The sequence below is a fragment of the Ornithodoros turicata genome, chromosome 5 (assembly GCF_037126465.1).
Source record: "Ornithodoros turicata isolate Travis chromosome 5, ASM3712646v1, whole genome shotgun sequence".
Lineage (NCBI taxonomy): Eukaryota > Metazoa > Arthropoda > Arachnida > Ixodida > Argasidae > Ornithodoros > Ornithodoros turicata.
This window is the reverse complement of record NC_088205.1, coordinates 79,230,170-79,246,717: the sequence shown is the minus strand read 5'-3', so window position 1 is coordinate 79,246,717 and position 16,548 is coordinate 79,230,170. Positions and strand designations below refer to the sequence as shown.

At 44.9% G+C, this 16,548-nt stretch overlaps 4 protein-coding genes across 5 annotated transcripts in view; 3 read left to right on the top strand and 1 right to left on the bottom strand.

Moving 5' to 3' along the window:
• LOC135394914 (uncharacterized) overlaps window positions 1-16,548 on the top strand; it is a 297,537-nt gene that overhangs the window by 247,266 nt on the left and 33,723 nt on the right. Inside the window, exon 1 of one of the 2 annotated variants that reach the window (XM_064625984.1) lies at window positions 15,688-16,035. The exons of the other annotated variant lie outside the window; for it this stretch is intronic. Coding sequence (XP_064482054.1) covers window positions 15,964-16,035 — 72 coding nt within the window. The 5' untranslated portion in view covers window positions 15,688-15,963. Of the gene's footprint in view, window positions 1-15,687; window positions 16,036-16,548 lie in introns of those variants that run through there. 2 annotated transcript variants of the gene reach the window in all.
• LOC135394904 (uncharacterized) lies at window positions 6,353-7,236 on the top strand. The gene is made up of 3 exons (XM_064625967.1): window positions 6,353-6,509; window positions 6,791-6,960; window positions 7,037-7,236. The coding sequence occupies exons 1-3, from the start codon at window positions 6,464-6,466 to the stop codon at window positions 7,088-7,090; spliced, it is 270 nt and encodes an 89-aa protein (XP_064482037.1). The 5' UTR covers window positions 6,353-6,463; the 3' UTR covers window positions 7,091-7,236.
• On the bottom strand, window positions 7,215-11,118 carry LOC135394902 (vacuolar protein-sorting-associated protein 36-like). The gene is made up of 13 exons (XM_064625965.1): window positions 10,886-11,118; window positions 10,711-10,773; window positions 10,564-10,634; window positions 10,266-10,380; window positions 10,139-10,207; window positions 9,595-9,711; window positions 9,456-9,533; window positions 9,259-9,393; window positions 9,124-9,189; window positions 8,397-8,461; window positions 8,243-8,327; window positions 8,099-8,175; window positions 7,215-7,337 (listed from the first exon to the last, which is right to left on the bottom strand). The coding sequence occupies exons 1-13, from the start codon at window positions 10,979-10,981 to the stop codon at window positions 7,244-7,246; spliced, it is 1,131 nt and encodes a 376-aa protein (XP_064482035.1). The 5' UTR covers window positions 10,982-11,118; the 3' UTR covers window positions 7,215-7,243.
• LOC135394903 (large ribosomal subunit protein eL31-like) lies at window positions 11,274-13,020 on the top strand. Its single transcript, XM_064625966.1, has 4 exons — window positions 11,274-11,348; window positions 11,596-11,831; window positions 12,352-12,464; window positions 12,952-13,020. The coding sequence occupies exons 2-4, from the start codon at window positions 11,596-11,598 to the stop codon at window positions 12,987-12,989; spliced, it is 387 nt and encodes a 128-aa protein (XP_064482036.1). The 5' UTR covers window positions 11,274-11,348; the 3' UTR covers window positions 12,990-13,020.

Below are 16,548 nucleotides of genomic sequence, written 5' to 3'. Positions count from 1 at the left end.
GCTCACGGCCATTATCTCATTGGTAGAAGAAGAAGAAGAAGCACGAACCTCACGCTGTTGGGCACGTTCGTTCTGTACCCGTCAACACGGCAGCTTCACTACACACCACTCCGGGCAGCTACATGTCTGTCACACGCAGCAGACGTGTCTGCTTATGGCGGGATGCAGGACGTTCACATCCCCAACGCAAGCACGGAAGATACGGGGCTTTACGTCGCGAGACAACTGCGATAATGAGCGACGCCACAGTCCCAAGCAGCACAATGTACTGAAAGTCGTGCAATGGGTAGGTGGAAGGTCTTGAACAGACACGTGAAACTAAAGAGCATTGATAAGACACATACCGTCCACCACCATTGCACTCGATTTTCAGTACATTGTTCTACTTTAACGTGCGCCGAAATCTCGACACACGGCACACCACATTTAACGTCCTACGTGGAAGACGGCGTGTCTGAGCAACTTGTACCCTTCCACCAAGTTGTCACTGTCCTCGGCAGGGCACAAGCACGCAGGAAAGACTCATCCGGCATCGCCTCGATCGCAGCCTCCTGTCGCTTGCCTGCCTTTTGGTCCAACAATCCTCTGGGACTGCAAGAGCTGAGGGATAGCAGAGCTCTGGCTTGCAAGACCTCTGGTTTGCAAGAGCTGAGACAGAGTTCGCACAAGAGGGCATCCGAGCTGAACTCGCGAAATACCATTTCCCCATCAGTGCGCTGTCTGGGACATCATCGAAGTGACTGACGTATAGTGGCAATCACGCCCACGGTCTCGCAGTATCTGCATATCAAGCAGGACCATGTACGCCTTCATCTGTCACCGAACGGTTCCACCTGCTTCTTTCCACTGAGGAGCTGGGCGATAGTAAGCCTTCACGGCCATTGATGTCCTTATTGCAGTTCCTATCCTGTCCAAAGCCTGTCCTGTTCGACGACGACAGTCAGAACTTTTCCATCGACGACTCCCACACTCTGTCCGCAGCGTGCTCGTGGTGTCCCAAGCTTATTCGCTTTCAGCACTAGCAACTCAAGCCGACTCCAAGCCCGCTTTCCTCTTCGCCAAAGATTCCCCAACGACAGGTCCGCTCGCGGTGGTCAAGCTCCGACCCAAGAACGTCTGTTTTCACCTGCTCGTTCTTCCCTAAATGGGGAGTAGCTGTAGCGGATGAAGATGGGGGTGCAAAGAGCAGAGCACGGGCGTCGCACACTTGGGCACATTCGTTCGCTACCCGTCCACACGGCACCTTCGCTACGCACTTCTCCGAACAGCTGCACATCTTCCATATGTACCTATATAGGGTAAGGTGGGGAAAGATGAGGTACGGGGTAGGACGAGACATTTTCGACGACGCCTTTTTCAGAGACGCGTTGCTCCATGGACTTGAAACTTTACTCATAGGGGGCTCTGCATGTCCGCTTTATTGCACGTGAGAATTGTCCGGATTGGTGTATGCGTTGAAGAGAAAACGAATCGGTTACTTCTGCATGGAGTATAAAGACCCGCCAGACAGGCGCGATTTTCTGTAGTCCTTTTTCTTGTCATCTGTACAGCAACGTTCCGCAGGTTTATTCTGACAATGTAAGTTCCCATTATATTTCTTTATTCATTCATTCATCTAGATACATGCAAAATATGGGCCACTCTTGGTGTTGAACAGAAAAATCAATTCATCCGATTATATGCACGGGGCAAGACGCGACAATTTAATGTAATGTAAATTTAATGTAATTTAGAAACGGATAAGTCAACTATGAGGTGGCTTTATGCTTGTTCCTCAGATATTTATTTTTTGCATATCGCGTATAGGTCGTTCCAGCAAATTTTCCTGTTTCCTAAGATATTTTCCAGCAAAGCAGAAGCGTACGCAAAGGCGAGCGACCAGCGACACATCTGACTGGCTGTGCCTTGTTTGCGAAGGACGGTGGAGAGCAAAATGGCACCAGGCTCTGTGTGGTTTCATTTCACAGTTTGTGAAATGAATCACGCTCACGGGGGTTGTGTAGGGGCCCACGGGCTCTATACTTTGTCAGCTTCCACCGCAAACACTAATTTGAGTAGTTCATTATGGCGGCGTGTCTCGATCATATTACCCCACGCGGTGTCTCGTCTTGCCCCTACACTCTTAAAAATGAACTTCACCGCATAGCACGCTCTTAGCCAACCATCATCTCGAATGATATCGTTATCTGCCCTGATTTGATGGAAACGGGAGGCGTACGCCTTTTTTGTGACACTTATGCTGTTCATAATTGTCACAGAAAAGGCGTACGCCTCCCTTTTCAACAAATCAGGTCAGATAACGATATCATTCGAGATGGTGGTTGGCTAGGAGCGTGCAATGAGGTGAAGTTCATTTTTAAGAGTGTAGGGTTACGCAAGATGAGACGATCTGCATTTTTGAATTTTTTGTTCTGTGTTTACCTAAAAGACCAGCTACGTCCTTCAGTATTTACAGGTCAGATGCTCTAGACCCCTGAGAAAGCGCCTGTAGCTAGTTTTTGAAAAATAAATAAAAAGAAATTCATATTCAATTGCAAATTTATGTCTCATCTTGCCCCACCTTACCTACCGGTGGTGGATCTACACTCTTAGAAATGAACTTCACCGCATAGCACGCTCCTAGCCAACCATAATCTCGAATGATATCGTTATGTGCCCTGATTTGCTGAAGACGGGAGGCGTACGCCATTTTTGTGACAATTAAGAGCAGCATAAGTGTCACAAAAAAGGCGTACGCCTACCGTTTTGAACAAATTAGGGCACATAGCGATATCATTAGAGTTGATGGTTGGCTAGGAGCGTACTATGCGGTAAAGTTCATTTTTAAGAGTGTAGGAAGGGAATTCAGGAAGTGGTTGATCAAGGAATCCTGATGATTGAGGGCGTTTCCCTTCTCCCCTTCCCCGCAACTGTCTTCTGCAAAGAAACCGCCCCGCCCCCTCTAAAGCGAGGGTCTGGATCCGCCGCTGACCACTATACCCGCTACTTCACTCAAAAGTAGCGCAGTAGCCACAAATTCGAAAATGTGGCGGGATGCCGCTACCGCTACCAAATAAAGGTAACGTAAATATTTTTCCGCTATTTTTCCGCTACCTATACCAACATGTCGTTGTCCAATGTATCTTGCGATGGCGGGCTATTTAAATTCCTTCAGATAGCTGACATGCGGCATAAAATACACCACATGTTGCAGCCAAGATAATTGATGTTTATGGCTTTTTAAAGATTTAGAATGTGGCACCCCTTTGGGTACCCAAATACTCGTAAATAAGGGGTCCTATCATTGCGCGTGCCCATGAACCCATCCGGTATTATGCGCAGTGACGACTTGCTATTTCTTTTGGGCCCCAAGTCGCATGAGGACCCTATTTTAAAACTGCCTATTAAGTGCGTTTATATAGTCTTCTGCAACGCAATATCTTGTTCAATAACGTTGTTCTACGAGAACAGTTTCGTGCTCGAAGTCTCCACAGTTCCCAACCTCAAGCTATGCTTCTACTTATTGTCACCGCCGAGTTGATTTTCCTTGTAGCTACCTCTGCTATTCCTTTTACGAGCGATTGATCTACGAGCTGTGTGAGTGCGTAAAACATTGCCATTTCTCTCGGGTTGAACGTTACAAACGCCGAGCTACAGAAGCGGACAGAAATAAGGCCCAAGCCATAGAAGAAATAAAGGCGATCGTCAACGATGGCGAAAAGCTCACTTCCAGCGGACTTATATGTGTCTTGCGAAGCAGCATCACATTTCGACGACCAATCAACGATGCTTTGCGCACGTCTGTTTCACATGATACTAGGAGAAAAAGAAAAACACCGAAATTCCCGCCAAATGACCACGCAGACATTTTGTTGTGTTTGCAATGTCTCTCTGTGTTCCTATTCCGCGCGACACAACATACTGTTTGCCTGTGGCGAAAAGTACAATTGAAGCAAATTTAATTAATTAAGTACAATTAAAGTATAGAATGGAAACCTACCATCAACGCGCATACAATAGCTCTGTAGCTCCTTGTGCAGTTAAGAACCAACCCCGTTGTTCATTTTACTCACTATCACGGCGCTCACTATCACATACTGCTATGCGTTTCGCAATCGTTGAAAAGTGCACTCGGATGCCCGCAAGAAAGTAGTGTAGATCCTGATATACAAGAAGAGAATAATCGAAGAGGATCGCCGGACATAAGCCTGCCTGAATGGCGAGAAAATGAAATAAATAGGCGCAAAATACTGTTTTGTCGATACTCGCATCTTTTTACCCACTGTGTTCCACGTTTTCCATTTTATTGAAAGTATCGGTAGCGGAGAAAGAGTATACGCCACTATACCCGAATTTGTGGTGGAAGTACTTTTTCCGCTACCGATTTAAAATGTATCTCGGTGGTGGCGTTGATGGAACTGCTTGCGTAGCGCGTCCTGGGCCGACTTCACACGGGACTCTGCCGACATCGGAAATTTATCGGAATCGCTACTCCGCTACAGAAAAAAAAAAAAGTAGCGAATGCGGTATTGGCGCTACAGGTGGCACCGCTATAGGCACAACACTGTCTAGGAGATACCTCCAGCGGAGACAAAGAGAAGTACTGTAGTGAGGCCGATATATCAGCACCTCATAGGTAGTGAGAGCTGCCAAGGAGCGACGAAGGACGAAGGAATGTGACAACACAACAGAAACGGCTTAATGTATGTCTTGCTTGTTTGTTGCTTGGTAGTAATTTTTTCAGTTGAGAGTAACTGTTGCTGTTAATGTATGTTTTGCTTGCTTGTTGCTTTGTAGTATTTTTTTTTTTTTTACTTCAGAGTAGCTGTTTCTGTTGTGTTGTCCCATTCCTTCGTCCGTCGTCGCCCGTTGGCAGCTTTCACTAGGTCATACAAACTACCACAACAATGCAGCACCTGAACGTGAGCAACATACCGTACGTTACGGCACCGCGCACCGTATTTTTACTGTAATATACACCGCTTTTTTTTTTCTTCTTCTTCTTCTTCTTTTTTTAATTGCCGTAACGGCACTTCATCGTGTGTGGTTGTTTTATCCCTGGTGTAGGGCGGATCCAGACCCTCGGTTTGGGGGAGGGGGGGTTCTTTGTCGGTGCGTGTAGTGGGGGAGGGGAGAGAGGAAAATCCAATGTATAAACTGACGTTTTAGGGGGTGCCCCCCCCCCCCCCACACACACACACACACTTCATCCGCCACTGTCTCTGGTTGTTTTAGAGCCTGGAACAAATAAACAAAGAAGTGCAGGATTTATGCGAGGCTGATTCGGATCATTTTTTTGCCGCTCACCCTTGACTGCCATTTGGCGTATTTCACGAAAGGATTCCTTTCGAGTTTATGAAAGTCCATCGTGTCAAGCAGAAAGCGAGCGCCATCTGCGCGAAGGAGAAGGAAGTCGTCTGCAGCACCACTTTCAGTTTTAACCGTACGTGGCGCGCAGAATCCAAAGGGAGCTAGGGAGCCTCCACGGGAATACTGAATATTACCCAATACTGAATACTACCCTAGCACAGAAGGCTTTCACGCTTTCATGGTATAAAGTACGGTAATTAAAAAGGATCCTTTTGTAGTCGCCATAAGAGTTGCGGTATGAAAGATGCTCTTTTGGCTTCGGTATCTGTTATATTGCCCCACATAACGCTGTACTACAGGAGGTCCACTCCAGTGGCGTAGCCAGGGGGTTTCAATCCCCCCCCCCCCCGCGAAATCGTATCTTTGGTAGTGCATTTGGGAGAGGGAAACGAGGGGAAATGCACCTCCTTCATGTAAATTCTCCATACAACCCCCCCGAAGTATTTTTCTGGCTACGGCACTGGTGCACTCGAATTGACGCCCCGGTTTCTTGTGCAAGTGAATGTAATCTACCGAGCTGAGGCTTGCAATCAACAGGTGTTGGTTGGAAATCATTGCAAATGCTGTCGCCACTGTCTTCCTTTTTCGACAACTTGCCTTATTTCGACCTCCCAGATTTATTGTTGCTTTATGTAGCGGCCCACGCCTTTGCGGCAGGTTAGTAGCATTTGAAATGGGTCACATTTGATGTGTGAGTGCTATCGGCGACTGAACTTCAATGTAGTCATGATTTCTGCTAGGAATATCTGTAGACAGCAAAAGTGTGCGATTTCTCGTTTTCGAAATTCCCGCTGCCGCGCGACTACTCAGACCGCAGCGCCCTCCGAAGAATTATGGCATGAATTATGAGATTAAAAAGCGATCTGCAAAAAACGATGCAACAAATTTATTGCAGCATAATTTAAAACACACAACTGTCTGTGTGTACCGATTATTTGAATACACGTTTACGTTTAAGTACTGTTGTTTTCTGGAGTCTTTCTCCTCTTACGACTTCTGTTCCTCTGTGTCGTCTGGCAACGAAGGTGACCTTCTCGTCCATTTTCGTTTCTCCGGCTGGAGTGTTCGAAGCTACTAATTTTCAATTTTTACGAGATTTACGTTAGCTGGAAGGATGTTGGCCCGCGTCGTAGCTCGCAGGGCTCTTCAGCTTGCTCGCGGTGAGTACTTTTGCTTTCTCATGTACTCTCGCTTTAGAACAGGCTGTTTTCTTCTCCCTACCTGACTTCCACAGACGACTGTAACACAGTGACTTCTCCAGAAGCCCCCTTACACATCATCCCAAATGTTTGGCGACACCCTACTGATTTTTTTACCTTCGCACCCCAAATTTTTTGCACCCCCCAAGTTTTTGATTCTGGATAAACCACTGCTGTAACATCTTCTCCAAATATTCCGTCACAAGCTGAATATTGATTTTAAGAGCTATTTAATCTTGCAGGCAACACCAGGAATTCGGTGACATACGTTGAAGGAGAAGTCAAACACATCACAATGGATGACCTTCCCAAATTTTTGGGTCCGTACGAGGAAATCCACAGTAAGACCCAGACAAAGTACAACATTTGGCTGGCAGCCTCTGCCGCGTTCCTAGTCGGAACCATGGCTACTGTAAGTATAACTGCATATTTAGAGTGCAGATACTGCAAACTGTTGTGTCATGCTGATTTTTTTTTTTTTCTTTCAGGTTCATTCGATGGAGATCCTTGAATGGGGAAACCCTCCACCCATGAAGAATTAATTCGGCCATGCAGAATTTAGAGCTGACTCGCTAGAATAAATCACATTTTCCCTTGGACATTTCTTGGCTGGGCTAAAGTTTCTCGCAGCTGCACCTCTTTTGTTGTAGAAAGAAGTGAAGAGAATAAACAAGAATGAAGTTTTTAATAGCGAATCAGTCCTTCTCCGCAAACAAGTTTGGGTAGAAGCGGAGCCCTTCGACCGAGTCGTCTCTGCATGCAAGGCACTCTCGTTCCGCGCTGAGCAGTCTGGAAAGAGAAACGTGTTTTAGGACGATTTCACGACCTATTACAGAGGGCAAAAAGTTTGCGTTATAGACGTTGTACAATAATATATATAGACATAATGGATAATGCCATAACAGACTATTTGCACTCAAATTTAATGTTTTACTCAACTGTGTAGAACATGCACACATCTGTAGGATGACATGCATTGTCACTGTCAAAAACACAGACAGATGACACACTCTCTGTTTAATGTTTGTCGCGGAGGTCAAGTTCTCTGAGCAATTTGTACCGTGAACCCAAATGCATGGCATTCTCTACCACGTTAAAAACGCGCAATCTTCGAATCAGTTGTACGCTGTACAAAGCCATCCGCCAAACCAAAAATAATATATAACCAGCCCAGCCCAGTAACCTTTCTCTAAGAATCATTACTCCTTTTGCTGTTCCACTTCGAATGCAGGTTCATATCTATTCGTATAACCATCATCATAATTTATCCAGCATAATCTGGAGTGAAGTGTTCCATCCCCTTTTATGTAAAATCTGTCCTAGTTGCATTTCTGTTCAGACCTCTCTCTGACCTTTGCTGTTGTTGCGCCCGAAAACATCAAATCAATCAATCATAGACTGAATTAAAACCGGAACACGGACAAGAACACACAGACGACACTTGCTCCACTGCCCGTGTGTTCTTGTGTTCCATGCTCCGGTTTTAATTCAGTCACGTACCAACAGCCCCACTCTGCCATCTTGATGATCAATCGATCAATCAATCATACCTCTCTCTCGCTAGGATGACTGATATTTGCAGGAGAGACGAGAGCTCTTCCGCAGACAGTGATTCTCGTTCGTCCAGCTGCAACAGGGGGGAAAATGTAAAAAAAAAAATTTGCATTTTTACCAGCAAAAAAATGCATTTTTACCAGCTTTCGCGTTTCTTTCGCCATCTGTACTTCGTTGCGTTCTGCTAGCTCGAGAACGGTAACTCCGCTCTCAAATTCTTTCAACCTGCAAGTGTTCAACTTACTCGGGGGAAATACGAAAAAATATTCTCATCGAAAAGTTGCGTTACTTTACCTGAGCGGGAGGTTGAGGTGCTCCATGACTTTGCAAGCATTCAAAAGGTCCTCTGGAGATAAGAGCTGAAATACAAGGTCGATTATTAGTGCTCGTGCACTAACGTGTTGCTAAAGCAGTTGTGACAACACGATGTTGGTGCCTAAATCCATGACTCTACGATATTGTACTGAATCGGTACAACACAATTACGCTTCCAAGTCAGAGATGCATGACAACCATTCACTGTGACTGATCCTTGCATGACATCCAACGTTGATGGCATTACTGTTTGAGGATGTAACTTTCTTGATGACTGTCGGACATTCCGCTTGATGCAAATAATTGCAGTTAACTGTTTAGTTGCTCATTTGACATTGACTGTCGCAAACACAGTAAGGTGTTTTTCTCACTTTAAAGTGAATAGGTCTAGGAATAGCGATTTGAATGGCAGAAGGCATTTCTTTATTTCAGTACTCTATGCTGTTGTTTCAATACTGCTACTGTTGTTCATTTCAATACATTTTGACACAACTGTGACGGCACCATGTAGAGCTTCCTGCGGCAAACAGAAACGTCTAAAATTTCCCTTTAAAATACCTGTGTCTTGTGCATTTTCTTTTTGCTACTCGAATTACGATAAAGACAGTCCACGTACCATCAATCCGCGCACTGTAATTGCTGGCTTTTAATGCCACACTATGTATTGTCCAGTATTGACCGTATGGCAGGATAAGACAATATTCACCTCCAGTCCCCTGGCTCGGTTTACTCTACAATAGACGTCGGTCAGGGCTATGATACCACCAGCCTCCTGTGGGGGACACACACGTAATAAGATAACGTAATAACGTAACGATGAGACGACGATATAATGCCGCACCTGAACGGGTCCCACAAGGACCTCTGCGAGCTGTTTCGCCAGCTCCCTGTGATACGTGCTTCCAGACCCGTAAGCACTTTTTGTGACAGGATCGCTGATTCCCAGCGACAACAAGTGAGACTTGAACGTGATTGTCTACGGGAAAAGGTGCACACTAATGACATTGGTGTCCAATTTGACAGCGTGGTTCCGCTCACTTCGTCATCTGTGAGGTTGCTACCTTTCTCTTTAAGCTTCTGCGTTATGCTCTGTGACAGCGACACCATTTCCTTTGCCTGAAACACAACAAAGTCGTCTTGCTTTTCACGCAAAAGTCAACGTCAAGTGTTGTACTACCATGTTGATGAGCTTCGTGAGGTCTTCGAAAGCCGCGGAAATGTGTTTATCAGCTGCCTCACGTTTTGCCTGCATCTGCCGTTCAATGCCGACGATGCCGGCGTGAATCCTCTTGCCCTGCAAATCGTACGAACAAAAAGATGCAGGCTGCTGGTGTGAGCACCCAGCCCTAAATTTTGGTTCATCACAACAATGTGGGCATTGGAGTTCCTTGTGACTGCACACAAAAACTAAAGCTTGTCGTGTAGATACTTGTGGCATATGTTTAGAAACTGATAACCCCCTTAGGAATGAAGTCAGAGGAAAAGCTATCGTAGTACTTATAAAAGCAATACACCCATGTCAACACTCTCCAGAAGCGCTATCACTGTTTTGATGTTGTGCAACACAACACATCTACATCTGCCCCCGAAAGGAGATGCTTCGACGCAGTTTTAAACGCCTACAACACGTCGGCCATCATAATCAACGAAAATTCGAGGCAAGCCCTTCAGGAGGACACCCCGTAGTTTTTGCCGATAGCCTTATTTCTTTGCCAACTTACCCGTGTGTCGACGATTGGCATCGTTTCCCACTCTTTTTTCTGCAGTGCGGTCTGCATATTCCGAAAAAACTGGGAGAGAGATATACACATGTAGACGTGTTTTTACAAGTGCCGAATGGTAACCTACCTCGGATTCTCCGCCGCTTCGAAATGAGAACCTGACATAATTGAAAGGGCTACTTTGTACAACTCCTGTGTGCTTCTCACTGGGCGGCGGTCCTAAATGGCATATAATCTTAGAACTGAAATGGGAATTAAATTTTAAAAATGTGTTATCAGTGTCTCATAAGTAGATTTAGACTGCATGCGCACATGTATGATTGAGAGAGAGGGAAAGAGTAGGTGGCCAAGGAAGTTAGCACGTCCCGGCTGCAGTTTACTTCAGTCATTTCATCAACGTTATTTTGCAAAATGTTTCTTATTACCTTTTGCTCCAACTGCCACTTTGTTCTTCTACAAGGACAATCAGGTTTAGTCGAAGAGATAGACGTCGATTCTGTTCAATATAAAATATTTAAAAATCACTGATGAACATTATCGTCAGGAAAATCAAAACAAATCTGCCTCCTTGCCTCTGGCCCGTTCCACAGGATACGATGAGTTGACAGTACAAGTTCTCCGCCGACAAACGGTGTCTGGAATGTTTAATACAGTTTTATTGTTTCTTATGACATTTTCAATGCTATTACATTAAAAGACTGCGATGCGAGCAGCCTGTGTAGTCATTACTGTGATAGAAAACCTTACTTTTGCCTCGCCGTCATACAAGGCGACACCGTTTTGTCTTCGAATGGTCGTTTCATTTTGCTCTAAGTTGCCATCAAACCAAGCGAATCTGTTCATTGCTTGTAGCACAAATGTTAAATGTCCTGTTTAACGTGCATTAATCCGAAACACGGCCCAGAACACACGCCAACTCAAACACAACACAACTCGCACCATAATACCACGGGAAACGCCCGTGACGCCATTACGTCGTCTGCTTTACTTACCGATGAGAAGCAAAATATGTGAATAGTCAACATCTTCAACTGTTATGTATCGTAGTTCAGCATTTTAGCAATGTGAAAAATTATTTTTGCTTTTCAGTTTATAAGTAATGTATGGAGGCTATTTTCACACTGTCCGAAACTGCACGATTTTCCTGCCGTCTGATCTGACAACAAATGCACTTCCTTTTCCGGTGTGGGATCTGTAGAAGATATCGCAGGTAAGCGAGCGTTCGAATAATCCAGCAAATATCAGAAATATAACGACACAAACCACGTTCTAATTATATTCCTTGACAATAATAGCTTTCATAGAATGTAATTACGACAAAATGTTGAACATATTGACAAGATTTAAATTGTACACAACATATCCCCGATAGCATTGACGCTGCCGTCAATGCATTCGTGACAGTAAAGCTGACACCATATTTGTTCAACTAATTTATTGTATCATGCCCTGTGCAGATGGCCAAACTCCGGGGCGAAGGTAAGCGTGAAAAGCGCGCAAAGTCTACACTAAGCGAAGTGGTCACACGGGAGTACACAATCCACTTGCACAAGCGGCTCCATGGAGTTGGATTCAAGAGGAAGGCTCCCAGGGCCATCAAAGAAATTAGGAAGTTCGCTGAGAAACAGATGGGCACTTCAGACGTCCGTGTTGACACCAGATTGAACAAGTTCATCTGGTCCAAAGGAATCAGGTAACGTGATGTTTAGATGTTTTTTCAATCATTCTTTTTGATTGTGTGAGCGGAAGCACAGAGTTGTTACGCCGGGGACGTTGTTGAGCAAAGCTTGTCCTCTTTTAGCATATATGTATACGTGCCCAACTGATACTGCCCAACGTTCTCACTGCCTTGCGCGGTGTAACATACCTGCACATTCACTTGGGTCGGATTATCCTGCATCCTTTTTTTATCCGTGGAAATGCGTGTGTGTGTGCTTGTACTTTGAACATGACCGAATCAACGGAAGTCTATTAAATTTGGGAGTTGCCTTGACGTGAAGGTCTGCACCCGAGACCCTCAGAAGGTGCTTTTACCTGCCTTTTTGAGTTTTGACACGTGGTGCCACAGCAGAATCAGCGTGGGTGATAACTACCTGGCTTATCCGACATTTTTGGAAGTCAGGCTTTAACGCCCATGTACAGGATGAGTCTTTTAAACTTTTGAGTGAACCATGTTTCCGCTCACACTCGGTATTTGACTCGTCCCCTCGCAGGAATGTCCCTTTTCGGGTGCGGGTGCGTCTGGCAAGGAGACGTAACGAGGATGAAGATTCTCCTAACAAGCTCTACACCCTTGTCACCTTTGTGCCCGTGGACACCTTCAAGAGTAGGTTCCATTATTGAACATTTGTAGTGATCGTCATTCATTTGCTGCCACTCAAGAGCACACGGAACAGTGAACTTGAGAACAATTTACTGGCCGTTTCGTCTCCCATTCGGGGAAACATCACCAGTGCGACCCAAGGAGGGTCAGGAGGGAGGGCGACCTGGGGGTCACTTATATACCTGTGTACACTCAGTATACAGGGACTTGTATACTCACTGATTTGTAAAGCTCACCAACTCCGTGGGTCGCACTGATGTTTCCCGAATGGGAGACAAAACGCCTGGCAAATTGTTCTTACGCTATGTTAAAGGGGCTGTGCAACCATTTTCAAACTTGTGAAGAAATAACGTCGTAAACATTGATTTATATCTGCTAAACATTCACATCGAAACGCGCGTTGATTGTTTGCAGATTAAATTTATATTGCCACTGCAGAACAAGGTTCTGCTGTGTTTCATTGTTGTCAGTGATGTTTTTTGTCTTTCAGAGCTGCAGACCGTCAACGTCGAATCGAGTGACAACTGAGTGTGCTGTCGAATAAACATTGTAAATTACACTGCTTGCTCGTTTTTATAAAAATATTCTCTTCTGTTCACTAGACATATCTGTGTTTACATGTATATGGAGTAACGCAATATTATTTAATATGCGTGTCAAGTGGAAAGATTAAGGCATGGCAGAGATGGTGCATTTGCTCATCTGTATACAAACAAATATTTTGCTTGTATTTACTAGCACAGTTAACTCATTCCCGAAATGGATGCACTATTATTGGTAGTACCACTCTTTTTTTTTCTTTTTTTTCACCTGTATTTGACACTCCCTAACTTTATTCCCAACTCCAAAGCTTTGTGGTGCAAGAAGAGCACAAGTGTAAAGAGGGGTACACACCATGATGCCGACCTGCGATAAATCCACATTTCCTTTCCTTAAAGCAGTTAAAAATCTGCGTAGTTATGTGTCTCTCTACCCTTGTGCCGTTCTTACGCCACAAAACTTTCTCTTGACAAAACATAGTTGCCCGTGTGCCATAAAACACCAAAACAAACAAAACAGAAAAGGACCTTGTACGATTGGTGGTGCGGTGGCGTGTTGTTTCGGGGATAAAGTTCGTCCTGGGCTGACTTCACGGTGGATGCCAATATTAGCCTCGTACCATGTGAGGGAGGAAACCCAGACAGCAAAGCCAGTGCCAGTATTCGAACCTGGTTCCCATTGTATCAGAAATGCCTCGGTTCCAGGAATGCCAAGTTGAATTAACGCACTTGGTTTATGGCACTGTGTTATTGATGAAGTGTGTTATTTATGCAAGCAAATACGACAAGTCGTTTTTTTTTTTTTATTATGTGTGTTCCGCAGCAAAGCTAACTTTCAGTAGTTCGTCAATCTGGAGTGTATGAACCACAGCAGCGGCTCTTCCAGCGCGTCAAGGTTCTTCGCATGGTATGGCATGTAGAGAAACAGACCTGCAGCTTATCTTGTAGAGCGTTGTATGGTCATTCGACAGCACCAGCTACTAGAAGTGCTATAGTATCTGGCTTGTGCACGTGCTGGCAGTGATAGAATCCCAAGAACGGGAGGGGGTCAATGTTACAGTGACGTCATAGCAGCTAAATGTATTACAGACATGGCATTACAACTGAAATTACAAGCCCTTTTATTTCTATCTTTTTTATTTTATTTTATTTATTTATTTTGTAGGCGGTGTACAGGTGAACAAGTTTAGTGGGGCGTCTCAAGACATTTTTTTGCGGGGGGGGTCTGGATAAATCACTGCGACCAGCATGCAGTGATTTATCAATTAATTATTATTATTTAATTAAATTATCATCTCCAGCTCATTCTTTTTTTTTTTTTTGCTAAAACTGTAGCTGGCTATGCGTATTAAAATTTATATACAGGGTGTTCATTTTCATCCCTTACAGAATTTCTTATAAAAAGCTATAAGATCAGCATAGATGTAATTTTGCATTTCAGTTATACGACCAAAGCGGACATCCTACGAAAAAAGTGTGTAGCTGCAAGGTGACCAATTACCCAGTATTCATTAATTAACTATGGAATTGGGGAATTGCGTACAAAAGCGAGATAGCAGAATGGAAGACAATCCTCCTTGAAATCCATTCCATCTTTTAAAAAATCCCGAAACAAGCGTGTGCCATGAAATATACATCGCTGAATTTCGCTATGCAAATGAACCGAAACCAAAACAGTGCCTCAGAAGCGCCTCACCTTCGCGTACTCCAATCATCTCCATCGCTCCAAAGCACGTGACTAACATGGCCCTCTGACGGGGAATGAGCGCAGTGCTCCCCGCGCTTTCGGTTTCGGCTCGTTTGCATATAAAAATTCGGCGGTGGACATTTCAACGCACGTTCGCGTTTCAGCGTTTTTTGGTTTTTTTTTTTAACGTGGAGTGGCTCTAACGAGGATTGTCTTCCGTTCTGCTATCTGGCTTTTGCTCGAAACCTACTAATTAAATAGTTCATTAAATAATTTTAGCTAATTAGTCGTCTTGTAGTTACATACTTTTTTCGAGAGCATGTCCGCCTGGCCATATAATTCAATTGAAAAAAAAAATAACATCGATGGCGCTCTCATAGCTTTTCTAAAAAAAATCAGTAACCGCAAAAAGAATGAACACCCTCTATATCAAATACACAAGTATCTGAATTAAAACTATAATTGACTATAAGCCCCTCCGGAAAAGGCCCATTCGCTAATGTTGACACCTCAGCACATGCACGAGCAGGGATTTAATCAGACGCCCCCTACAACAACCCCCCCCCCCCAAATGTTTGCCGACACCCCTTAACTCTTTTACCTGTGCACCCCCTGCAGGGAGGGAGGCCCTTTCTGTTTCAGCTGTAACGACGTGTCGGTAATAATACGCTGAGCTGTTATGACGTAACCGTAATAATGACCCCGTCCCCCATTTTTTTGCTACCCCTCCCCCTTCTTGCTTGGGATTCTGGATAAACCGCTCAGTGTGTGAGGTACTACGCTCACTTTGCGCACCATGATTATATGGGACATGACACATCTTAACGGAGCACAAACCAGAGAAGACACGTTTGCATAATGAACCTTTAAATCACGAAGCTTGTCGTCTTGCACGCTTCACGTGGTCAACACGCTTATCCCCCAAGAGCGAGAGAGTCGTCCTCTCTTCCCCAGCAGCGTATTCGCCCTCACCTGGGCCACCTGCAAGAGAGAGGCAGTGGGAGAAAGTAGTTTTCCCCGGTATGCACAACAAGCAGCACACGTAGTCGGTGTGTCTGCAATCTCCGTGCTGGTACCGGATTTCGTACGCTCGTGCTCCGTGCTTTTTTCTGTGCCGTGTCTCTCCGTGATTTGTGTTGTGTTGTCATGCGGTGGTGGCACTGTGATCGGTTGAAAACCACGTGCTTGTGGAGTGATATGGAGTTGAGGATGATGCCTGCGGGCCGTCGACCAGGCTCGCTGTAGAGCCAGGCCCGCCTCTTAATCCTGGAGGGGTATGGCAGCGTTAGAGTCGGTAGGATGCTGCGAGCTCTTCGCTGCTGGTGTCTGCATCGGAGTTTACACCATGGTGAGTCTGCCGTGTGCATTAGGTGAGGTAGGAGCTGAAAAAAAAATATTGTTTGATTCGTCAGTATTCATTGTTTTCAATTCTTCTCCTTTCTTTTTTTTTTTTTTTTTTTTTTCATATAAGACGCACACTTTGCAAGCACTGCATTGAAAATATTATGTGACCGAAAAGCGCTCGGGGTCGTCATGGTCATATCTCGGAGAGTGCCAGATACAGCTCGGCTATCAATGCATATATCCCCTCATGGAAACCCCGTACTTCCCCTAGAAGTCGATTTCTGGGGAACTTATAGTGCAATCACCTTCTTCTGGGCTAACCTCGGCCCCAATAAACTGTTTCTGCTGCGCTGTGAGATTTGGTGGAGGTGCTATACATATATCTAACCTCGCCTTAGACTTCGGTTCCATTTAACACATGCAGATCTTCATTTTTGCCGACCACTAGCCAGAAAGCATAGAAACGACCTTGCAGGCGAACAGTACCGACGTCGACGAATGGTCGACACATATACGA

Coding starts and splice junctions, on each gene's coding strand:
- LOC135394902 (XM_064625965.1), bottom strand. CDS start 10,981: ATGAACAGATTCGCTTGGTTTGATGGCAACTTAGAGCAAAATGAAACG. Junction 10,208..10,265: donor GAAGCGGCGGAGAATCCGAG/GTAGGTTACCAT, acceptor TCTCTCTCCCAG/TTTTTTCGGAATATGCAGAC. Junction 8,328..8,396: donor CACCTCAACCTCCCGCTCAG/GTAAAGTAACGC, acceptor GAACACTTGCAG/GTTGAAAGAATTTGAGAGCG.
- LOC135394904 (XM_064625967.1), top strand. CDS start 6,464: ATGTTGGCCCGCGTCGTAGCTCGCAGGGCTCTTCAGCTTGCTCGCG. Junction 6,510..6,790: donor GGCTCTTCAGCTTGCTCGCG/GTGAGTACTTTT, acceptor TTAATCTTGCAG/GCAACACCAGGAATTCGGTG. Junction 6,961..7,036: donor TAGTCGGAACCATGGCTACT/GTAAGTATAACT, acceptor TTTTTCTTTCAG/GTTCATTCGATGGAGATCCT.
- LOC135394903 (XM_064625966.1), top strand. CDS start 11,596: ATGGCCAAACTCCGGGGCGAAGGTAAGCGTGAAAAGCGCGCAAAGTCT. Junction 11,832..12,351: donor ATCTGGTCCAAAGGAATCAG/GTAACGTGATGT, acceptor GTCCCCTCGCAG/GAATGTCCCTTTTCGGGTGC. Junction 12,465..12,951: donor GCCCGTGGACACCTTCAAGA/GTAGGTTCCATT, acceptor TTTGTCTTTCAG/AGCTGCAGACCGTCAACGTC.